Consider the following 24,610-nt stretch of genomic DNA (forward strand, 5'->3'; position numbering starts at 1 on the left):
AGGTTATTTTCCGGATTCGTGTTGTATGTAGGGACAGGTATTTCAAGGTCAGACGCATCAAAAGAGTAACAATTCGATGCTACCCAACGGAGGTTTATGCACTATCCGATTTATCTCACGATTCAACTGCTCCACAACAATTGCAATTTAGCCTTCCTTAGAATCATATTTTTGCTTGATTAGCATCTGAGTATTTCCGGATTCGTCAATACTAGTCCGCGGAGTTCGAAAGTCTTCTAGCGATGGAGCGCTTGACCGTCGCGTGCGTCCATTCTCAATGTCAGAGTCGAGAACCCAAGAGCTCTCTTCCGCGCCTCTTGCGTTACCAGACAAGCAAGAATCCAGCGCTCGTGCTAGTGCGTAGGCTAGCCCCTGGGTTCGAGAAGAAGGTTTGGGGTCTTCCATGGAATCTATGTTTGAAATTTTTTGTGGAGGTCCGTACGTTCAAGTATCGGGCATGCAGGTTTAATTATATATGCAGTGTCGTTCATATTTATATCCGACGTCAAAGAAGGAGTGAAGAAAATAAAACATTCAAGTAACTTACTTACTCTGGCCCCTGCTGATCTGCAGAATCGCTAGGAGGTGTAGGTTCACTCCTAGTATCGTTGCTATCGGGTCCCTTTTCGGCATTTTCATCTATCTCCTTTTGGACAACATCCAATATGGCTTTCAATGACTCCGGCTGCTGGCCATTCTGCAACACCCCGCGTTCCTTTAGCAAGTGGTCCACCATATTTCCTAGCTTATGACTACTTTCGTAAAAGATTTCCGCTAGCCGGGCGACCTGGTCTAGTTCCAGGGTCGTTTGCTTCAACGTCTGCTCTGCAGTCGCCAGACTTTCTTCCAGCTTGGCCTGAGCTCGTTCGGCTCGAAGTGTTCTCGTATCAAGCCTTGCTAGCATTCGAAGAACGTCCTATTTTTGATGAGCACGAGGTATTGATATTAAAGGGTGAACTCACTGCTGTATCCATGTTGATAATAATGGCGAGGAGCTCTTTACTTCTCTCTTTGCCGGTGATAAGCTATCTCTTTTTGTTTGGCGGGGGTACTGTAGGCCAAATCTTTTTCGTAGCTTTGGTCAGATCTTTGTATTCTATTTAAGCAGATTTTGCCGGGGCTGATAGAGAATTGAGGCTCCCGTATTATATTTCGTTATTGCTAACGGAATTTGCCTCTCGCGAAGGACGTTGAGGCGATACGGTCTATAGTGGCCTTACTTTTACTTGACAGGAAGACCAATACTAGGGGAAGAGGACGCAAGAAGACAAAAATCGTTGAATTGAGTAAATGGGGCTAGGACGGCTGGCACTAGAGCTTGAAAATAATTGCTCACTGATAGGAATGGATTTGTACCTTGTAAACCCGTTTGTTGCTCGTTTCACGAGTAGTTTTGTAGCCTGATGATAAACGATTGATTAAGTAGGTCCAGTTGTGGGTCTAGTTGCGGGCCGCTTAGGATTACTTAGTTATTAACTGCGTTGACTAATATTAATAAGAGTAGCTTTTATTTGCTATTTTCGTGTGGTGAAGAACCGTCTAAGGATTGGGAAGAGTATTCTTTAGATGCCTATCTAGAGCTTGTGCTAGTGGATACTGTGAAATCTAGTACGTACGAGGCGAAACCTACTAGTAAATAGGAAGGTATTGTTCTTATACCTTTAAGAACGGTTAACTGCTATTTTTGAATAATATAATTTAAGCCTGTAATAATTGTTTACTGATCGGTTATTTGAGTTGTACTAGTACTGTAGGGTAATTGGGTAATCTTACTTAAGGTCCTATAGCAATTAAAATACTAACTTATGGAAAAGGATTAATATCTATACGCAGATATATATACTATATACTAGTAGCTTTATAAGTAATGTATAAGTATATAATAGAATAGTGATTACTATAAGAGCCTAACTACTACTGGAGTAGTTTAAGAGAAGCAATAGAAAGCTTGTGATAAGCGGCAAAATAGCTAGGAGTATACTTAAGGTATTCTTTACTATATTTACTATTTCTAGAAGTATCTACTACTAGTTGGTGATTGCTAAGTTCTCTCCCTGATTCGACATCGACTTTCTTACAGGTGTAGTACCAAAGGATGAAGAAAATATATCATACAAAAATGAGTCTAGGAAACTGACTCAATTGGTGGTAGCCTATTCTTAATGCTCAAATACGACTATTACTTAACCATCTTATTCGGTCTTTTTTTGTGGCTACTAACTGAACTCGAATAGAGCTAATTTGCGCTTACATTATCCAGGATTTATTTCTCGGAGTATAATTTATACTATTGTATTAACTATTAGCTAAGTAGATTTCATATTAAAATCCTCTATCTGGTAGGCCTTAGTTTCCCCACTGAGAGGTTTGGGTACTAGTCTTTAGTACTATGTAGAGGTGTCTACTAATCGCTGAAGTATCTGAGATTAATAAGGTAGATAAGCCCTATAAGTCTAATTGTATAGGTAATAAGCCTGATGTAGTCTGATTAGAAAGGTAACGAGACTAGTATAGTGTGATATTAAAGAGGTTACTAGCCCTCGCTGTACAATTTTATAAGATAACAAACCCGAAGGGAGTAGTAGCCCTCTCTGTGTAATTTTATAAGGTGACAAATACGAAGGGAGTAGTAGTCCTCTCTATGTAATTTTATAGGTAACGAGCCTAATGTAGTCTGATTAGAAAGGTGATAAGACTAGTGTAGTGTGATATTAAAGAGGTCACTAGCCCTCACTATATAATTTTATAAGGTGACGAACCTGAAGGGAGTAGTAGCCCTCTCTGTGCAATTTTATAAGATGACGAACCCGAAGGGAGTAGTAGCCCTCTCTATATAATTATATAGGTGATAAGCCCGATGTAGTCTGATTGGAAAGGTGACGAAACTAGTGTAGTATGATATTAAAGAGGTCACCAGCCCTTATTGTGCAATTATTCAAGTAACGAGCCCGGTTGATGACTTTGTACTCCTCCGGTATCACTAGGAGGAGGGGATAAAGGAAGTCTTTAGAAAGACAGATTGCCAGATCCTGCTTTCTAAACCCTGGGACATTTGAGTCTTCTTATAGTTTTTAGTTTTTATAAGAGCACCAAGGTAGCTAAATCCCCCAACCCCCGACTTATAACTAAAAAAGGAAATCCGATGTTGATCATATAACTACGTAAAACTAGATTCACTTGGGAGTAGTTTGAAAGCTATAGGCTTTCACCGGGTGTACTAAGTATAATTAAAACTACTAAAAGTACTCAAAAAGCTGATTTATTAGGTTTAAATAGCTTTGTCTAAGTTTGAAGATATAACAAAGTGGACAGACCTAAAGCTATAATCTATAACTGTATAAGTTATATGAACTCTACTGGACCTCTTAATACCCTAGTGGCCTCTTTATCTACTGCTGAAGCAGCTTGGCGGCAGACAACAGGCCAGCATATATATCGCCTAAAAGACCTGAGATAAATACTTTCTATATAGCAAGTGCTTTCTGGCTCTCCTGTTGTTGTTTTCGAAGTATATTAAGCTAAGTTGTTATCTCATGGTTCTCCTGCTGTAATCTATGTATAATAGTGCAAACGCTAGGGTCAGTCATAGGATCTCTCTGCTATTAGTATTTATTGGCTTAAGGTAAGGCGTCCTTATATCCCCTAGAAGACAGGCTTATATTCTTAGAATTGTTAAGTGGTTCAAATTCCAATGTTTGACCGGCTTGTAAAAAAAAGATTAGTTATAGTCTTTTTTCTGAATAGTTATGACCTATCTATAGAGCTAATCTATTTATTAACTACGGATATCGATAGAATCTTTTTTATTGAAGACGATTAGAAGCTGAACCATTGTACTAGGCCGGGAGAGCAGATAAATTTCACCTTCTTGAAGCAGGAGAATTTGCTTTACTATATGGATGTGGTATACTTAGTCAAGCTATTCGGAATTTTGTGTAGAAACGGTTTTCCTTGTTGGTGTAGAAATAGTTATAATATAAAGAAGGAACAAGTAGAATGTTCTTTTGCTTTACTTTCCTAATAGAGGTGAATGGACCTAATCTAACTATCGGCCAATCTCTAATCTTAATCTTATACTAGACTGAGGAATTATAGGTTTAATTCAGTGTAAATTAATTTATTACCAATTTGCGCTAGCCTATTATATACAGAAAATAAATAAATTCCGCCTCGAAAGGGGTAAAACATTATAAGTTTCGACAATAGGTGAATAATAGTTTGTTTTTTAGTCTATGTAGGTCTTCTAATCAAAGCACCCAAAAGGTCCGTATAATACTTCTGAAAAAGCTTTGCTCTCTACTAGGAGTAGAGTTTAGAGTCAAATTAAATTAATTGTCCCTAAAGTAATTAACTTATAGATCAGTTGTTCTCGCTGAATCGTATGTACACATTGTTTTTGAGGCACAAGAAGTAATTTAAGTAGTCTCCTATTTAGTGGCCATACCCTTAGCCTATTACTGGTTTGGTTAGGAAGTATAAGAGCTTTCCTTACTACACCACTCCTGTACAATACGTTTCAGGGAGCAGTAGCAGTAGGAACCATTTATAGTAGGCCGGTGTACTTGATATCTAGACCAAGCCGTAAGCTCTACTATAGGGAGAAAGGCAGTTATTCCCATGGTTCGACCACAGTAGTATGCCCATACCTCAATTACAGTCACATGACACGTAGGACCCAAGCCTCTCAATGAGATTGGTTGGTAGGATTTTGACGACCGGTTATGAGCAAAACGGAGCTGATTGCAGAGGGGATCTTCGTCGAAAAACGATACCTCGTATTTTTTTTTTTTTTTCTAAAAAAAAACAAAAAACCAAAAACACCAAAAACAAAAGAGAAATACGGGCCTGTCTTTCTTATAAATGCCCGTGGCTTGGTATCGGTCAACTAACAGTTTAATTGACAGGGATCATGAACGATCCTTCACTAGCTTTTAGATTTGACACACGGGGATAAACGGCGTTGAACTCAATGGGTCTTCGTGTTGGACTTGTACTAGCGTCATACTGGCTACGCGCCCTCTTATATAAAGCTAGATTTGTCCACTGATGCGGTTAAGTAAAGACACCTGCTCAGCTCCGCTATCCTTTCACTGACTTCAAGAGCTCTTATAGCATAGTCAGCTGTGTGACAAACCCCGGTCAGACCGGAAGTAGTGGGAAGACGGATGTAGGAGCAAAGAAGCTGAGCAGTGATTCTGGCCGAGTTTCGAAATTGACGAACCCGAAGCGAAAGTCTTCACAGGTATAGGTAGGCCTTCTGTTCAGTTACTATCTAGACTACTGCTGACAATCTGTGCCTAGGCATTCGTCTCAAATACTAAGAAAGAGGCTATGATTGAGCCGACAGAGGACCCTTCATGGGAGGAGGTATACCGGAACTGTCTGGATATGCTCGATGAGGCCGACCAAGACACCCGCCACCTGAATGCGACCTTCGGCAAAGAGAGGCATAAAGCCTCGAATTCCATACAGAAGCTGCGTACGGAACTACAGCAAGCCACCGCGGACAAGGAACAGACTGAGAGGCGTTGCGGGGAGCTCGAGAATAAGGTCGCACAGTTAAAGCAACAGAATAAGACTTCAATTGCCCGCTCTCAGGACCAAGTGCCGTGGACTAAGGTTCAATCCATCCTCGACGGAATCCGTACCAATATCCTCGCCACTGCCTAGGGCGTCTCGGAGAACAAGTCTATGCTGGAGAACAGACAATATTCCACGTTTTTACCAGGATCCGATATGTTTCAAGACCACCCTGTGAGTCAGATAGCGCCATCTATAGGTATGGGCCCCTATACGCTGCCAAGCGCACCTATGACGTTGCCGGGGGCAGGGTGGTTTAGCAATGGGCTTATACCAAACCAGCCGAATATGTCCACTACCGCACCACATGGTGCGCAGGCTTCATGATGTTCTGTAGCCAAAGACGTCCTTTAATGTTATTTAGCTAAGTATCTAAGCATAATTTATTATACACTTCATCCTGAGATCCTCCGAGTAAAGCAGCCGCGTGGGCTGGTGATCGCGTGTAGATCGCGTACAGTGCGCGCTAAGAGCTGCACGTAAGAACACAACAATTATCTTAGGTGAGCTTAGCCTACTTCCGCAACCACGCCTGCACTTAGTCCCTCGCCTAGCCCCTATAGCGATTACTCTTCCGAAAATCATACCTATCATAACTAAATTTGATCAAGACGGGTCGGGGAGGACCGCGGTAAAACTCCAAGCTTAGGCTTATACTGTTGATCTAGTGGGGTTCGAACCCGAGTCATTTTATTTCAGGGGGAGGTTACTTCCGACGAATGGAAAAAATTTAATCAGACAGCCAATGAAAAAATTCGCATGCATCTCCGACCACGTTATGAGCGAAATCTGGTTTCCGATTGCTGGATCCAGAGCCGATCGCGCTCGTTCGGTATGATCGCGAAATTCTCCGTGAAGGAAGTAAAGGGGAAGTGGGAGATTACATCTACGTAGCTACTCACCTCTGCACCGCAATAGGAAATGAGATAATCAAATACGTCTTGTATTGATGGAGAAGGAAAACAAATAGAGGCCAGCCGACCAACCTTGGAGAGCAGGATAGATCAGAAACAAATCGGAAATGAGCAGCGACTTCCCCGGTGAGCCGTGGAACTTTCAACGGTCCGGACCTTCGGCCAAGACGGCTCCTGAATGTGTCCGAGCTGACATTTGATCTGCGTTGGGGGGCTGACCACATCTAGTCTAGCTCGAACCTCAGTAGGGGGATCTAGTCCAAGGTGCTCCATAAAATGCCCGATTGGATCAACGATCTGCACCCTAGTGGTATGGCGGTGGAGAAAAATGGTGAAAGCTTCTTCGAACTCGAGTTGCGGAAGCCTCGGGAATGCATGAGAGCCCATGGTTTTCTTTGATACGTTCATTACCTAAGATATTTTGATTACATACGTTTATGCCAGGGGCTTGGCCCGTGCAAGGCGGCTACCGCTGCGAGCACCGCTTTTCCCTTTTTCATCCCCGATCCCCAAATACTTTTGCCATCCCTGTAGTGTATCCTCAATGTTCCGGATAGCCACCTTCAAATTCTCCACGTCTTGTTGAGTGCTTTCTACCGATTCCGTCATACGTCTGGTTGATTTTAGCAAGTCTCCTCTGTTTTTGTAAAGCATGGTTCGCCTACAGTAGTCTTTTGTCCACGCTAGGAGGCCGTCAGTTGAGATTCAGGAAGTATCAGTAAAAGCAGGGTCAATCCAAAGCACGTACTCCGCAGCACATTTTAGGAGGACTTTGACAGTCTCGTCATCAGACACGGTTTCCATCTCTTCGTTCGGAGGCCCTTCCTCGTCTGCTTCGCTCTCCATTGGAACATCGTCTTCGCTATTATTGTCACCATCCACTGAGCTTGACGGGCTCCAGATTGTCTTTTTCCTTTGAGGGCGAGGGGGTGCCAGACTCTGACAAAGGCGTTCCCTGTAACTCTTTGAGCCGATTTGTGGGGATGAGTTCTGACCGGAAGGCATTTTCAATTGCAGTGCCAGATAAGTGAAAAAAAGCGACGATGGACGTGAGACTGCAGAGATGAGAGTAAAGTGCCACCTTATTATAGATGAAAGCATCCCCTGTGGAGTATTTGTGAGATGGCCTCGTAGAAAACAGCTATCTATGGCTTGGTGAGTGGAATTGGCGTGGAGAACAATTGTTCCACTTAGCAGAGGCAGACGCAATGATGGCTCTAACAGTGCAGCTAGAGATATGTCTTCCAAACGTTGCCGTTTTATCCTGATTTTTCATTTTTCCCCCTTTGTATTTTTTTTAAGCTCATAACTTCAACTCCAGTAAATTTTCATGCAAATAGTCATAAAAGTAGGGACCTTTTAGGAAACGTGTATAGACAAGGGCGTGTGGACTTGCGTCTAAGACGGTCAACCACCGGAGGGTGTTAATCAAACATGAAAAATAACGGTTAAAGCCCCTATTTGCCGCATTGAAAACTTTTTTTTTCTTTCTCACCTAGAATTAGCCTCTCAGTCCAAGATAAGACCCACATGAACGGTCCATAGCGTTCGTGTTTCACCATGTTGCCCATCATTTTCGGAGAGAGTATTAGAGGCAAGGCGTGAGATAAACTTTGGATTTACTCATTTGTCTGTGATACCATCTCACTAGTCCACAAACACGCATTGGAAATAATTGAACGGGCCGTTTAACCATAACGAAAAGCCATGTTGCTTGACCGAGCTATAGAAATTCCCGTCACTCCCAGTCAGCGAACAGCGGTCGTCATCAATATTTTTTTGCCAGCCAATTCTTTTTGAGAGGTTTGGATCCCACGTATCGTGTGACCATATGTGAGACATGCACATGCTACCGTGGTTGAATCATGGGAATGATCGCCTTCCGCCCCATGGTGGAGCTCACGGCTCGGTCCAGGTATCGAGTATACACGGCCCACGGCAAACAAATTCTTCTTGCTACTGCTCTCTTAAAACGTGTTACAGGAGAATGGTAAAGCGAGCAAAATCCTGTGCCTCCTAGCCGAGTCAGCAATGGGCCAATGGCATGACCTCTGAACCTACAAAAGACTACTTGAACTGGTCCTTGTGCCCCGAGAACAATATGTGCACACGATTTAGCCGAGACAATTGATCTGCAAGTGGACGACTTCAGGAATGATTAGTTTCCGCTCTAACTTACTCCGGTGGGGTGGGGAAGATTTTTTAGAGGTGTTAGGTCCTCTTGGGGTGCTCTGATTGGAAGACCCACGCAAGCTCAAAGTCGACCCATGGTTCATCCTTGGTTGAGACTCTGGAGATATTTTACCCCTTTTTATTTGTCCTGTGTTTTTATGGTTGCAGGTTGACGCATGGATTAATGGGTGTCGATTTTTACACTATGTAATTTCGGTTTAGCGTTGGATTAAGATCCGAGATTGGGCGATGGTCGGAGAAAGCATATTCGCCCTCATCGAGCAAAAATAAGCGAAAGAACGTTCTACGCCTTTCTCCATGTCAACTCCCTACTTTTCATTTGATTGATCATTTCCTTTCGTCAAATTGAGGTATTTACATCGATTCAAGCATCATCCCCAAACTTGAAAAGGTGTTACTGCTTATACGGCAATATAATCTTTTTCTATTTTCTCCTGTCAACCAGCATGCCTAAGGTGACAGACACTGTCCAGAATTCGAATATGCCTACTCGAATGCTTCAAGCCCGAGCAGAGACAGGCGAATCTAGAATCCAGAGGCTTCATCCTCATCGTTCTACAGCCGGTCGTCCGCACCTTCATATCTCCCGGGGCACCCAAATGAATGCCATGGTATGTTGCTTCGGCCGATCAAATTGTTCTTAACTAATTATGCCGGTTTCGGTTAATAGTCGCCAACCCGGCGCGTGAGGTGGTCATCCCTGCACAAGAGAGACCCCAATTTTGGGATTGTTCACGCGAACTGTATCAAGTTTATCCGGATCGTCGACGAGCGCCAGCGACAACTGAAGTTACGTCTCGAGAAGCAGCAACAGACGGCGATCGATGTGGCGCAAATGTTTGAGCTTGAGCGTGCCCAGCTAAAAGCAAAGATTCGACGGTTAAGCCTGGAAAACCAAGCAGTGCTCGACGAGTTTCGTAAAGTTAGAGAACAGGTGGCTAGCTTGCAGCAGCAGCTGGATGGAGCCAACACCGATGTGCAGAATCGTATCATCCGCAAAGAGCTCGAGCAGGCCATACATTTTACTCTGTCGTCCGTGATTCAAACAGTGGCTAGAATCATCGGCGAATCTCAGATCGAGTAGAGGCTTGGATTGAGTGGAAAGCTGCGTGAGATCTCAAAATTTTGAGACGTTGCGTCCCAGGATGAGTCCAAGGATTTCGTATAGGTTATGTTAGAGACTGACATGATGTATATACGATAAGTGGAGGATGTGGACCCACATAGCTTATCTGGGTTCCCCTGAACGCGAGGAAGCTCTCTCTCTTTTGTTTCCTCGCGCTACGTCTTGTATCTAGAGTTGACTATAGCTTTCTTAATATTGATTATTCTTTGGAAGACACGTTCCTCATTCAACGATACGTGAGACCCTCACAGGTTACTTCCCCATTCCACTGACAACGTGTCTCTTTTCATACGGCGAGTTGGATCGGCGAGAAAAGTTTCTTTGAATCTCGAGTTGGTATCAAGTGATATAATCCACAAAAAAAAGCAACAGCAGTCGCATGCTATTTGTATTTGTTTTGTAAGATCCTTTAAGTGCCTAAAATGACTTTCTTAATTTGGATATCAAGAGGTACAATCTCGCCGAGCAAGCAGTCAACTCAAGATTGTCGAAGTGTTACGGGAAAGAGGTGTGTTTACTTGATTGTTCTCACTAGCTTATCTATAAAGCGAATGAGTTTGGTGCATGGTGTCAAATTCCTGTGATAGTCCGAGTTCCAGTCTAAATTTCCGACGTCTCTATCTCGCACCCCAGCGTCTTAGGCAAAGGTGGATAAAAACGAGTTTTGTTTTCCGTTAAGATAATCGCACCCCGACTGATCTATTCATATGCACTTAAAGCCCCTTCTCCGAAGCCCTCGCAGAGCCCGAGGCGGGATTGCTGGTGGAGACCAAGGTGATTCCTTTAATATGCAAGTGCTTTTGACTAATTTAGTCTTTCCCATCGTTAGTGCGACCGCGTTCAAATGGCAAAATTCAATCTCGCTTTCTAATTGCTGATCCCAAGTCCCTTTTTGTTCCTCCCTTACACGGTGGTGGCTTTCACTCACCTCTTCGCACCCCAACATTACGCTCCTACCTTCGGTCAACATGCCGCGCACGACGGTGGTTTTTGTCACCAGTACCAAAAGTGCAGGCGCCGTCACTCTCACCACTACTGAATCATCCATTACATCCAAGCCTTCTATCTCTGGCACTTTAAGCAATACATTTAATGAATCAACAACGTCATCTGAGGGGACAGAGTCAACCAGGACACACGGGCTTTCTGCGAGCGCTTCCGCTGGCATTGGTCTTGGAACGGCACTGGGAGTGCTTTTGCTTGCGCTAGTTGCTGTTTACATCTATTGGCGCCGGCGAAAGAAGCTTGTGCGGAAGGTCAACCAAGAGGTTCCAGTATTACCGGAGCTTGGAACTAATTCTCAGAAGTATGAATTATCGGCTGCAAGTTCAAGCCAAGCGGAGCTTGATGCCGATAAACAAAATCATCATAACGCCATTATGCAAGAATTGGATTAGTTTGATTTCATCGCACCCATGACTTGACTTTATATGTCATCATACTACACGGTATATCTCATACTCCGCAAACTGTGGTGAGGCTTGATGGTCAATGTAATTGAACTCTTTTGTACAGATCAGTGAGCCTCACCAATAAGCGAGCGAAGATACTGTAAGGAGGAAGTAAAGAACCAGCGAAATAAGAAGACTAAGAAGGTCCAAATAACTTTTTGGCAGGATTATGAGCAAAAAATCCACATCGACGGGTACGACATACAGTATGTCTGCAGTGGCACCGATCACCAAATCGAGCCGGATTAGATTGAGCACCGCACTTAAATATCTAGCTTAAGAGCGTATCTTTGAACATCGAAAGTTGGCCTTTGACTAAGCACAAGCATGTCATCTAGTATCAATTTCTCCTACGAATACTTACCCTCGAGCCCTATCCATAGAGGCAAAGTGTAGTTTTTGGCCACGTAGTATAAGAACCGCATATATTGGAGGGCCTCAGTTAAGTGTCAGCTGCGCCAAGGAACTATGGCTACTAATGCCCCACTCATCGGTCTATCAAGACATGGTTGGTGTTTATGAGTCAAGCCAATCTTGAAAATGATAGCTTATGTCTCAACATAGCAACTACGTGCGCAAACAAGTGCGCGAAAGTTGTCCTTTGAATTTGCCTCTGGCACCAGATGATTGACTAGAAGCCGATTTGAAAAATATGCTACAAATGGTACCCATAACGATAACAAGTACACTGGCCTTAGCTCAGTACAGGAGCTTTTGGCCAAGCTGATGCAAAATGAGTTCAAGAAATACCGTTGAGAACTTGATGTGATGGTTGCAATTTCGATTAAATGGGGCGGCTTTGTCGGCAGAGTAGTTATGCCATTATGGCTTGCCATATTGGGCCCAAAGAGGACGCTAAAAATAAGTCTCGATATTCAACGGTTTCAACACTGACTAGGTCTTTCTGTGCTGTATGCGAGCAAAGTGCGAAGAATTCAGCCCAAGGCTTTTGCAAAATCATGGTATAGACCATTGTCATTCAAAAATCGTATATATCACCTGACCAGAAAGTATAACAGACCTCGTGAGTGTGATAAAAGCAGCCGGTGGAAAATATATAGAGGTGATGAGAGGGTGCTATTTCCCGTAAGCAATTACCTCAGATAAGCTTAGTTTCTAAACTTCTTACCTTTTTTAGTGACCCTAAAGGTTCCCTTGCCGTAGTTATAGAAAAAAACCCAACAGCATTTAAGTCAGCTGGTTATTGACGTAAATTATCGATTCCCACTAAGTTTTCGGATTTATTGTATTTTTATATAAGCTGTATTATTATAGATAAAAGCTTAACGGTATATATAGTCTCTACTTAGTCTAAGATATAGTTTATATAAACCTCTAAACAACCTAAATTTCTATAAGCTTAGTCTATATATAGAAGATTAGGTTAAGCTTACCTATTTTAACGATCCTATTCATATTGAGCAGAATGTCCAAATATACAAAAGTTAGGTAGGCTAATCTATATATACTTAAATAAGAAATACTATTAAGGATCTTTATTATTAGTTAATATTCTTAGAACGGGGTTAAGAGACTTACCTGTACTATAAGAGATACTAGTTCTATCTCAGTAGAATAAATATTCGGATAAGATATTATATATATAAGCACTAGTAGCAAGTTATTAATAAAAGTATATAATATATTAGTATATATATAGTATTCTTAGACGAAGAGGATATTCGAATAATTAAGTCTCCCAAACCTCTTAATTAGATAATAAACATCTTACTTCAGGTAGCGGTGAATAGCCACTAGGCGGGATAGGTAGGAATATTGTAAGACAAGAACCACTGACCCTGTAATATCACAGGTGATTACCTGTCTATAAGTGTCCTATAGGTACTCCTACCTAACAATCAATACAGAGGCAATATCTTTTATTCTACATAGATAGGGAAGATAAAGACCTTTAGGGCGGCCTGTAATAATCTTCGGTTTACTATATCGATGTAGATAATTAGCTCGATTTGTATAATGGGTGGATCAAGTAGATGTACCATCATATTCATAGAAGGATTTTCCAGAGAGCTAATTAGCTTAGGCCGTCAAAGAATCGAAATCAAATTCCATATCGGCTTTTCTAGGCATTTTGACAGAATCATTCATTAGTTCAATAAGTGGGAATCTCATACAAAATAGATATAATCAGGTCGTTAGGGTCACCTTCTTACTGATTATTTATATTCGCAAGGAGTTAGTTCTGATTGGATTGTAGTCACTGGTTATTTTTAGAAGATCTAGAAGGGCACATACAAGAGAAAATTAAGGCAGGCCGCAAGATTTAAGGGTAACAAGTCTTTACCATAATAACTAAAACATATATCTCTAAGAGGATAGCGATTCGAATAGGAGTGATTAAATAATATAACCTTTAATTTTGTCATTTGCGAGAAATTCCAGAAGTAATACTGTGCATAAAAAAAAAGACTAAAGATCAACCTTTATAAGAGTTCTCTTATTTTACTCTACTCCAATATAGATCATTTCAGAATAGAAAAAAACTTCTATCTCTTTATATATAAAATTCTTATCTTATAAATTCTAGATTATAAAATTAATTTCGCGAATACAGAGTGACTATTTTTTAGATTTATCGAATGAAAACTTCTTGCCGGGTATATCCATTAGCCTCCTGCTCAAGCTCTTTAGGTCTCGACTAGCGAGAAAATTCGGCGGTGGGAAAAACAAGCCCTAAAAGATCAATTAAGTACTCGTCTAAATTCATAAGGGCTACGTACTACTTATAAATGAAAAAAGGTCCAGAAGCCGGCGGTATCTACTAAAAACCAGCAAATTTAACCGGTTTGGCGGAGGCGAATTCCGAGGCACACATCGGCGTCGCACATTTTACTATATTCAAATGCTTTCTTCATCAAACTTGATCTTCAACGAAGTTGTTTCTGGCGAAATAATCTCCTATTGGAATTGGGGTTAAGCAACCGTGAAGGAGGATCACTGGCCATTCCAGAAACTTAAATTTTATCAACAGGCGACACTATTGTTCTTCAATAAACTGCAGTCCTCAAAAGGAAGAAGTCCTAAAGCCGATCTTCAGGAGAAGTAGAATACCAAAACCTCTGACCAATTGCAGTTTTTAAATAACTTAAGAAAATGCATCCTGTCGATAGTGAGTATGCCAGCAAGCAAATTAATCATTGAGGATTCCTGAATTAGAACAGGATGGATGAATGTTGATTTTTCAGAGTGCTTTTTTAACCATCAGTATGGTCAATACCCGGATTTTCAAGTTCATGACCGACCTAAAGTTTCCAAAAACGCCACCACCAATTTCCCAGACTCACCGTTGTAGATCACCAGATTCCTTGTTCTATGTAGACGGAGCATCGGTTCACCAGTTTATTGGAGATGTTAAAACCATACGAGAAGAGTATCCTTCACTAAAATTTTTGTTTTATGTTATCTGTGTCTAAGTAAACGGCGGGATGGGCTTATTTTCACACGGCCGCATACGGTCTGTGTGTGTTTTTGATCTTCAAATTTACGAAAAAAAAAACTGTCAAACAGCAATTTTGTAGAAATTAATGCATTTGGCACAAAAATTTCACTTGATCATCGAAGTACTTTTTTTGCGGTCTTGGCACATTATCCCGCTCCGCAGAGCCAGCATACTATGACCGACACAACCGTCTTCAACATCACATTCGGTTGCAAGATCATGGGGAAGCATTGGTATAATGACTTGAACCAGGGCGTTGCTGGTTATTTTCAATATCGAGGCATTCTTTCTTCGCTTTGTCTTCACCCATTTCTATTTTCTCTATCGCAGCTTTAGTCTGTCCACAACTATCTTGCCCGCGTATATTCAGCGCATGATCCCGAGTAGGAAGACACTGTTTGGCCTCAGAAGCCTTCACGTGAAAGCGACAAAGAAACACGCCTGATACTTAAATGCCCATGGAAATCCAGTTAGCATCCTCCGTAAAAGGGAAGATTTTGAAGTTTTTGGTTTGTCTAAATCTGATAGCGGAACTGAGCGGAAGCGTGGCAATAAAATTAATTTGAGTATAAGAATGCAAGCCACTCAGAAGTGGCAAGTAATTGAGACTGGCCCCATTCTCGCCCACGAGTAAGTTTTTTGATGAAGATTGTTAGATCAAGTCATAAATTTGCTAATTGGTACCGACCAGTCTTCCCGAATGGTGCCCAACAATCTGCCCGACAGTAGCTCGGCGCTACAAATCGAGGATTGAAATTTATAGGAAATGGCTCCGGGAAGCGCAATCTAAGACCGGCAGGATGTTCCATCTCCGGTATGGAGATCAATCTCAGTACCTGACAGTATATCGGACAGAATGGATCCCCCCCCCCTGTATGTTCGCCAAAAGCCCTCCCCAGATAACGATTCTAATCATCCTGCTAGTGATCAAGCCAGGACTAGGTTTCAAGCCGGAACCAATTGCTATGATATCCTTAGTTGTCAAGGATTGCATCAAATTCAGGGGTGCTGTTTTGACTTCCAAACTCCTGAAGGCATCTATTTCTGCCAACTTAGACGTTGATTTTTTTTAGATCGAGTTTGGCGAACTATATGCTCTCAGGAACCCTGCAACGGGCCTCTACGTGAGTTGCACCGCCTCCTCGGTTCCGCTTCCTGCAAAAAAAAACATCCTGGAGCATATGTGTATCTTCAGAATGAGACACAAAATGCAACTGGAGAGGTCAAACATGGTGATACCGTTGTTCTTGGTGTAACTGCAAAGTCTGGAGATAGTTTTTCTATTCATTTGAGCAAATGGCATGCCACTGATGGGATGCTTTTAGGCTTTACTGGTTCTGATTATAGCAGAAAGGGCATTAGTCATTTGGAATAACGACCTCCCTTGCTACAGTTCAAATTGACATACTAAGATCAGAAAAAGACATAGTTCAGCAGACAAGGGGGAATAAGACTGAGGTCTAAATGGTTCCCCGATGATGAATCGAGGGGGAAGCTCTATCTTTCCATAGTTTAAACAAAAACTTTACTCATGGAATATGAAATATCATGGGCTAGCTGAGACCCAGTCTAATCTTAGAAATCTCCTTCTTTTAAAGTTAAATATTAATCGCGACATAGTATCTCGAGGGGCCTTTCCCGGCCGAGCGCAAAATCCCCCCGACGATCCAAGGACAAGAACACTTTGGATGTAGATGTCTTCTGTGTGATCTACCGGCATCACTGGGTCCATTCGCGGTTCTTTCGACATGGAAGTATGATCGTCCAATTTGCTACAGTACAGCTATGGTCTGCTATTACTGGGACTCGCCCCGGCGTCTTGCTATCACGAAATATTTCTCTGCCTGGTGAATCGTCGTCTATGGGCAAGCGCAAACGAGCTCATACCTTCCAAAGTGATCTTCCGAAGTACATATCCTTGAAAGATCTTCCCGAATCCGTCTGCTATCGCGATATTGAACTTTTCTACCTGAAAGACTGTCAGAGCAAACGTGATGTTCTCTGTGCTATCATAGAGTTTCGTAATCTAAAAGGTCGACCGGAGGGTGCTGACGGGTAGGAGAACCCCTCTTCTATATATCTATGCGCTATATACGAAATGCTGATGCTCACACTAGAACCAAATTCTTTATGTATGGTGATTAACCATCTAGTATATTGCCCTATTGCTCAGATAATCTTGTTTGCTTTCCGCGATGGAGTGTTTGTCAATACTGATCTCACACCTGAGCTTATTTGGCGGCTGCGAGTTCCTAAACATCAATCCTCCCTTCTCCTCCGGTGGAAGCCCGAAGTCCTCAATATACCTCTCTTGCGACGCTTTGAGCGCACTCCGTATGGTTATGAACTTCATGGCTCTCTAGCGATGACTTACGAATCAAGTCGGCAGGCTCTAAAAGAACTGGGTCGAGATGCTAGATTTGAAGACGACATCGGACATTATAATTTTCGCTGTTGGACGGCAAACGACGTTAATCGTAAGTTATTTGCGCACTAAATTTACGAAAACCACAACATCGTAGAAACAAGAAGTTCCACCGAGGCTAATAAGCAGAATTAGCCAATTTCACCAGTCAGGAGCGGCAAAGAGTGCTTGGTCAGTCTGGCGATGCTGTTTTTGAAAAGCATTACCAATCGCAATTTATTGGACGCGATCTCCAGCATGTTGTTCTTCTTCGACCGTCCCAGGAAGGGTTACTCCGCTCTGCCGGGAGTATGCTCAGGAAAAGGGATCTTAATGCTCCATCCGAGCTCACCGAAACGCATAAACGTGCTATTTGCCAACATCCGGATATTCTGCAGCTTCGACGAGAGAAGAGAGAACTCAGAGCGGAAATGATATCCTTGGCAGGTAGTATCAAAAATGCCCGGGAGCCCTTCCCGCATCTCTACCAAAAGCATGAGAATGTCAAAAAAGAAATCTCTAAACTCCGAAAGAGGCTAGCAACTGACACGAGAAAGGCAGCTAGGAAAGATCATTTCCAAAATGCGCCCGTACTAGAAGTGGACAGACAGATAAAGCAACTTCTCGACGAGTCCGATGAAGTCTCTGACGATGAAAACACTGATAATGAAAGCTGGGAATTCCCTGTTCCTGATTATGTTTTTGCCGAACGGGCACGCTTGGTGGAAAACTTCTATGGGCCCGATGTAGAGAGCTTTGACGAGGGACAAACTACTCGCTCGACGTATCCAGGTTACCAAGGATATGGTTGTATTGATTCAGTTGAACGAGCCGAGCAGGCGTGGCAATCGAGTCAATTGGGATGTTGATGATGAAGATGAATTGCTCGATCAGTCAGAAGAATTGCTGTGCCTCGAAGAAGACACTATGGAATGTCCAACGAATGTATGCATCATTTGCTGTGGTCTATCCCGCCAATCGGTATCGAATCCTCCTCCGCATAAATTCCCCAACAACCGACAGGACTCTCTTCGTCGCCACTTAATTGACATGCATCTGACCCATGCACGCAACGGAATAAGCTGTAGTTGGGAAAGCTGTCGCAACGTCCCTCAGTTCAGCGATATCACCAAATTTTTGGCCCATGCTTCTACTGAACATTCATATAATATCAAAATCAAGTTATGTCATCTCCCACAGGTATCACCAATTAACTATAGCGACGTTTCATCCAGAGAAGTGTCTTTGGAGATGGAGAATCGACAAAAGGCCGAGACTCCCGCCTCCTCCGTCGACCTTGTGCTGAAAATATTGATCCGCGCCTTTTGGAGGCACCCCCTCTTCCCATTACGATGGCTTTGCCCAGTCAATCAGATACTGAATTCCTCTCTTGCTCTGGTGGATCACCAGTTAAAGATGTTTCTCCCAACTCAGCCGAAACTCCAATCAGACGATCGACGAGGAGCATGGCAAAGGTGGCAGAACACACACCTGCGCAAGAATCGGAGTTTTAAACTCAGCATATGAAGCCCTCATCTCGGAAAACCCGTCATACAGAAAAGCCACAATGTGGAGAAATAGAAGAGAATAAGGGACTGAACAGCATGAAAGCTTCCAAAGGGCCTCCGCTGCGTCGATCAAAACGATTGCGAGCTTATTCAATTTAGCATTATAATCTTTTGATAATTGGAGTTTATGGTTCTAAAATCTGCCTTATTTAGTGTCGAGAGTATCGCAATCATTCTTATGCAGTAATGCTTCGTGGATCAGTATACAAAGTTTTGCATATGAGATAGGTACTTTGCGATTCTACGCATTACCTCTGAATTTTTAATGTACAATTTTACGATTTGTCTGTCCTACATGAGATGCACTTGCGGGGGCATGCCAAGTGTGTCCTGGCCTTCGAACATAAGCGTCAGATTCTTTTTGTCCGATCTTAAGAGGCCCTCGCGCCTCTTTTTTTTCTTTCTCTTTTTGGACACAATTGGCAGAGTCATAGTTGGGTTGGTAACCAACTTATTAAAGCTTTAGTTATTTGTCGCGATTATTTAGAGCTACCGGAAAAGAATTCCATCGTAGTTGTTTCGGTCTTTTGATTGATGGGTCATGAAAAAATCGGCTGCGTTTCTCTTTTACTCATCTCAATATACCTATCTACTTTCCTGCCTTTCTTTACGAGAGCAAATAATTTCCATGAAATTGTATAGCGAGATTAATGACAACACTAGGCTTTAGTAGTCACTTACGTGGCCACAGAGGATTCCAGTCCCAATTGGTAACGTGTTGCTTTTGGTATCGAATTCTGCAACTAGCTGCACAGGCACTTTCTCGTTGCAGACCGGGCCGCTGACTATTTCCTAAGAGGTAGAATACTTTCCTCGGCGTGCTTCTTTTTGATTCTCAGGACTATGCTGTATATAGATTTTTCCTGACGCGAAGTCTCCCTGATTGGTACCAGGTGGATCAAACCCCCAGAATTCCGTTGCTGTCCAGTTTTCTGGGTATTTGAGGATGATTTCTGAGGAATGGCTCCCGAGGCTTGGCATAGTATGAGTCTTAGTTTCGTCAAGAGATAGCTTCGTCTTTACTCGGTGGTAGAGGCTTCTTTCACAGGCACTATAATTGCTCCTCGTAATCTGTTCTTTCTTTCGGTCTTCCGTATGCTTTGTTGGAGAGACGGGATCAAAACCAAAATCATTGGCTCTATTGTTTTCAGACGGGTGCTCCATCAAAAACTTATTGATTTTAATACTTGTAATGAAATGGCAGATTTCTACTAGGTATATATATTGCTAAAATGTAAGTCGTTGTGACGATTTACGTTAGCGTGATATATTGACGAAGTATTATGGTGAGGCAAAAAGGCTGTCAATTGGCTGGAGCTTGCGGCCGTTTAATGGGGGTGAAGCCGGCTTTTTTCTTCTATATTTTGGTGAGCCATCAGATGCCTTGAGGCCCTTGGCACATAAGGAGAAATAACTTTTTCCTTTGGGTCCTCAGATGTTTTGGAAGACTGAAGTTATCTAATTCTTCTACGGTCTATTCTGCTGACACTTAGTGTATACATTGTGTAAATTGAGCAGCACTTAAAGTTGTAATGCCATATGAACAGCGTCTTGGAGTGTCCCTCAACTTACTGCGCCTATCTAATTTATGATCTGCGCTAAGGTTTTGGTAGTGAAACTAGAAAATAATGGTTGAATGTGTATAACGATCAAGCCGATTTCGAGTGTGGCGCTGGGCTATAGTTGTATTGGACTATCTTATTAAAGTGTACCTTCTATGTCGTGATTATTTAGAGCTACTGGAATAGAGCCCTATTGTGATTGTTTCGGCCTTTTGAGTGATTGAGTGATGGGTTATAATAAAATAGGCTGTATTCCTCCCTTTAGTCATCTCTGTATACCTATTTACTTTTCCTGCCTTTTATCACGTGGGCAAATCAATATTATGGAAATGTATAGCAAGATCAATAACAGAACTTAAGACTAAGGAAGTCTTTGGTAATCACTACGTGGCTAGAGGGGATTCTAGTCCTAATTGATTATGTGTCTGTTGTAAAATGGTTGTTTGGGAGATGTGAATATCCTCTCTGGTTGACGCTTTAGCCCGAATTTCCTGGGTACCGTAGACCGTAGTCTCCGGTCCCAGCTGAATAGCGGACCGCCAACTTTCATCATTTATGATTCCTAGTACGATAGTGTTTTAAGCTCTAGTTTCCATGACTTACAAAAATGTCCAGACAGAGAAACAAAAACACGATGACGTAAAAAGAAAATCAAAATGCAAATGAGGAATTGGATGTAGCTGTTTGTGCTCTAATCGGACGACTCTGGTTGGCCGAGGACGGTCTAAGTTATATAATCCGTTCTTGGCAATGACTAAGGACCAATCAGATCTCTTGGAAGGTGTTCCGCGAATTAAATGAGAGATGTGCTCTAAACCCCGCAGCTTTGTGAAGTATTCTTTGTTGGCTTTTTGAAATATTAAGATCTAATGGCTACCACAATCGCCTCGAAACCTATCCTGTTGTCGAGGCTTTTGAAGTTTCTAGATCAAACATTTACAGTGCGGAAATGTCGGCTAAGGTTCCTATTCTACGCTTGTGACGCGAAAGGCGAGAAAGAGTTGCTGGGCGTGTTAGCTGGGCTTGCTAATCTTGCTGAGATCGTAAAAGTAAATGCGATGGGAGCAGGCCAGCCTGCTTACAGTGCTGTGCTTAAGACATGAATCATTGCTTTTATCCTGAAAGGAAAGAAGTTCGACTGGAAAATGAACTTGGATTGATGCGGAAAGAAATCGAGAGTTATTGGGAATTGCTTGAGGATATTTCTTAAGGACTTAAGGGGCCTATAGCCGACCGAGTTGCTAAGGCTCTTAAAGTATGTTTAGGTGCTTGTAAGGGGGTAATATCAATATGTGAGTAGGTTAATATAGATATTGATAGAAGCTAAAGCAAGCAAAGAAAAAGGGGAGTGATAGAAGATCTTCTAGCACATTCTTGTTGTCCCTCGCTTCCTAGGGGCAGATCTCTGCCGTGGACGAAGATTTCGATCGAAGTGAAAAGAGCAGAGCGACTGGATATATTGGATAAAACTCTGAAGTTGTGTGGATGCAGCGGTTGGACTTACAATCTTCGAAGTAGAGGGACAAGGAAATGACTCCAAGTTTGACTTCATAGTTCTAGTACCTAATTGACGGTTCAATCGTATCGATGAATTATTACCTGGACTATCAGAGTATACTAGAACCAGACAAGACTAATGCTGTTGTTTTGCCACCAAAAGTATTAGTAGATATGTTATTACGGGTTTATTTAGAGAAGGTTTATATCTTATTGCCAATCATTCGACCGGATCTTTTTGTTGCTTAGTATAATTGCTGCTACTCGGAGGGAAAAAACCCTGGTAGGAAATGGTTGGCTGTCTTTAATATGATATTAGCCATCGCTTATGCTTTGAGCTGACTTTCTATACTGGAAATGCCGCAGGGGGCCGATGAAAACCTGTTTACTGTGCGAGCTAGATCTCTCAGTCTTTCAGAAAATATTCTTTATGACCATGATGGTCTGTAGCAAGTGCAGGCCGAAGCGCTCATGGCCTTTCTCTTCTTAATTCAGTTGTAGATAAATAGGTATGTCGTTCTCATTACCCTCAGAAGGACGCTCTTCATTTTATTGGATCTTAACAACCTCTTAGGTCATGGAACATGATTGGTACTGTCTTATGTTCAGACATCGCGCTAGGGCTTAATCTTGATAAAAGGATCAACGGGCTTGACGTCAAATTAGGAGAAGCGCGGAAGCAGCTGTGGTGGTCGATTTTCCGCTTAGAAAATCATCTTTTTGTCATGACTGGGAGAGTTTCTTGTCTTGGAACTAATTCTTGCTCCGTACCTCCGCCAATTCTTAATCTAGGTCTGGATATTGCGGTCCCCGACATCGCTTAGCCTATCAATAAGCTCCAGTGGACGATATATATGGGTAAGGAGCAAATGGATTCTTAAGGGACGCTTATAAACTCTTTAGCGCCCTCCTAGTCTCTCTACTTTTTCTATATGGTGGATCTGGCTTTGATTGCCTATAATATCACAAATAAAATATATGTGATCGACAGCTTGCGGGTAGGTTGGGGTAGGGTTGAAAGCTGTATTGCTTTTTATAGTAAGAAGCTAGATTATTGGGTATCGACTATATACCCCTCCTTCTCTTTTTAAGGTAGTCGAATCAGCCTGCTAGTGAGCAGGTCACCAATTCAATTTTCTCTCGCTCTAAATTACTATAGTACTCACATTGTGCTCAATCGACTGTGCCTTAACAGTCCTGCTTTTGAAAAGAAGAATGGCTTGTGGGGTTCTAGCGAATGATTTGCGGATACAGTCGTCCTAAGCTATCTTTGGGCCTTCCTGGCTGTTATTGCACTACTGCTAGACCAGCCGGATCTGGCTTGGTGCTACCAGATCCCGTAGTGGTGGGGTTTACTCTATGTTCTTACACAGGCCAATGTTATTTTATTTCTTAATATTTTAATTGGTCCGGTGCCAACGAGATTGGAAGAAATCGTATTTCCTATTGACTCGGTAGGTCTACTTTGGGCTGGGGTGAAAAAGGGTCTTTCCTGGCTCTACTGTTTGGGAAGTACTTCAGAGGCTGCTCGACGGGCTTTCCAATTTTTCAATAGTTGTATTAAATGTATGGCCCTGAGTAAGAACCTCAAGCTAGAAGGTATACCTTCAACAATCGAATTATCTCAAACTTCTCGGGATCTGAAATTCCTATGGTTTCGAAATTTATATGAAGGAAACGCAGCGTCGCTTTAGTAAGAAGTTGAGGTTATATATAATCTAGGATATTTAAAGCCGATGGGTTCTCTTAGTGACTCTGGTAGAGAAGGTGCTATACTATTTCAAGACTTTTAGGGGGTGTAATATTTACTGATGCTAAGGGCTTCTGAATTGCTGGATACTGATAGAAAAGTGTGCGAGCTTATTGCGAATCCTGATGTAGCTATGGAAGATATCTTGTTTGCTATGGCGGCTTTCAAGGTATAATTGTACTTTCGTATTCCGAGCTAGTGAGTTTAATGAGTAAGTATATACACAAGAGACTCAAAAAGTTTGTACAAAAACGTTGTATTGAATGCCAGCTAAAATGACTTGACTCCCTTGGGTTATTTTCTGGAGAGATTCGGTACTCTTCAGACTATAATACCGTCTACGGTATTCCCGGGCCCGAACAAAATATATGGCTGGATTATTCTAGAGTTACTGGGGCCCTCAACTTGATGAGGGTATCAGCTCCTGGAGGTGAATCTAATGTTTGTCTCCAGTGGGAGTTAATTGATGGATAGAGTGAAGAAACTGGTTGCCGCTAAGCTGATTAAAGAAGCTGGTGCGCATCTATTATAAATACAGTCAACTCTCAGTTATTGCACACCGACTTATTGCACACTCCCGCGTATGAGACACAGTTTGCTTGGATGGACCTACTTTTTTGATTTTATATACAAATCTCCCGCTTATTTCACACTTACCTTTTCACACAACTTTTCAGCTGAGTCATCTGCTTAGTTATCAATATCGACCAATCAGAATGTCTGAAAAGCCTGATCTTCTACTCTTACTATGCGTCAGACCGGCCATACAAGCTGCCCTGCCACTACCAAAACGTAGCTGATTGGGTATATCAGACATACAGAAGCAGGCATTATGTGCCTTTTGGTCTAATTCCAACCCTAAACCGACCCAATCTGTATGTGTAGATTGGTTTCAGTCCCAATTTAACCGTAAGATTAATCGTATATCGGTCTCAAGAATTCTTTCGTCCCAATATGAATATCTTGATACAGGGCCTACAGGGTCAAATATGTGTGCTTCCTCATCTTTTTGGCCTATATTAGACCAAAAGCTCTCTGATTGGGCTATCGGGCATATCAATGGTGGTTATCTAATCACTGGCTCTTTAATTTAGATCAAAGTAAA

At 42.2% G+C, this 24,610-nt stretch overlaps 8 protein-coding genes across 8 annotated transcripts; 5 read left to right on the forward strand and 3 right to left on the reverse strand.

Annotated features, from left to right (window-relative positions):
* Positions 1-147: 147 nt before the first annotated feature.
* Positions 148-405, reverse strand: N7478_002261 (uncharacterized protein; the record flags this gene model as incomplete). Its single annotated transcript, XM_056918475.1, has 1 exon — positions 148-405. One exon carries the CDS (start codon positions 403-405, stop codon positions 148-150), a length of 258 nt encoding a protein of 85 aa, XP_056784086.1.
* A 142-nt stretch (positions 406-547) lies between these two features.
* On the reverse strand, positions 548-974 carry N7478_002262 (uncharacterized protein; the record flags this gene model as incomplete). The annotated part of the gene is made up of 2 exons (XM_056918476.1): positions 548-916; positions 963-974. 2 exons carry the CDS (start codon positions 972-974, stop codon positions 548-550), a joined length of 381 nt encoding a protein of 126 aa, XP_056784087.1.
* Positions 975-4,969: 3,995 nt separating this feature from the next.
* Positions 4,970-5,670, forward strand: N7478_002263 (uncharacterized protein; the record flags this gene model as incomplete). The annotated part of the gene is made up of 3 exons (XM_056918477.1): positions 4,970-4,998; positions 5,113-5,242; positions 5,302-5,670. 3 exons carry the CDS (start codon positions 4,970-4,972, stop codon positions 5,668-5,670), a joined length of 528 nt encoding a protein of 175 aa, XP_056784088.1.
* Positions 5,671-6,929: 1,259 nt separating this feature from the next.
* N7478_002264 (uncharacterized protein) lies at positions 6,930-7,499 on the reverse strand (the record flags this gene model as incomplete). The annotated part of the gene is made up of 3 exons (XM_056918478.1): positions 6,930-7,107; positions 7,160-7,177; positions 7,243-7,499. The coding sequence occupies 3 exons, from the start codon at positions 7,497-7,499 to the stop codon at positions 6,930-6,932; spliced, it is 453 nt and encodes a 150-aa protein (XP_056784089.1).
* Positions 7,500-9,286: 1,787 nt separating this feature from the next.
* On the forward strand, positions 9,287-9,771 carry N7478_002265 (uncharacterized protein; the record flags this gene model as incomplete). Its single annotated transcript, XM_056918479.1, has 2 exons — positions 9,287-9,298; positions 9,358-9,771. 2 exons carry the CDS (start codon positions 9,287-9,289, stop codon positions 9,769-9,771), a joined length of 426 nt encoding a protein of 141 aa, XP_056784090.1.
* Positions 9,772-10,781: 1,010 nt separating this feature from the next.
* N7478_002266 (uncharacterized protein) lies at positions 10,782-11,210 on the forward strand (the record flags this gene model as incomplete). Its single annotated transcript, XM_056918480.1, has 1 exon — positions 10,782-11,210. The coding sequence occupies one exon, from the start codon at positions 10,782-10,784 to the stop codon at positions 11,208-11,210; it is 429 nt and encodes a 142-aa protein (XP_056784091.1).
* Positions 11,211-16,480: 5,270 nt separating this feature from the next.
* Positions 16,481-17,997, forward strand: N7478_002267 (uncharacterized protein; the record flags this gene model as incomplete). Its single annotated transcript, XM_056918481.1, has 3 exons — positions 16,481-16,745; positions 16,842-17,201; positions 17,285-17,997. 3 exons carry the CDS (start codon positions 16,481-16,483, stop codon positions 17,995-17,997), a joined length of 1,338 nt encoding a protein of 445 aa, XP_056784092.1.
* Positions 17,998-22,687: 4,690 nt separating this feature from the next.
* On the forward strand, positions 22,688-23,449 carry N7478_002268 (uncharacterized protein; the record flags this gene model as incomplete). Its single annotated transcript, XM_056918482.1, has 4 exons — positions 22,688-22,793; positions 22,848-22,977; positions 23,010-23,100; positions 23,129-23,449. 4 exons carry the CDS (start codon positions 22,688-22,690, stop codon positions 23,447-23,449), a joined length of 648 nt encoding a protein of 215 aa, XP_056784093.1.
* Positions 23,450-24,610: the final 1,161 nt, after the last annotated feature.

This window comes from Penicillium angulare (assembly GCF_028827245.1).
Source record: "Penicillium angulare strain IBT 27051 chromosome Unknown utg000002l_segment0_segment0, whole genome shotgun sequence".
NCBI classification, from domain to species: Eukaryota; Fungi; Ascomycota; class Eurotiomycetes; order Eurotiales; family Aspergillaceae; genus Penicillium; species Penicillium angulare.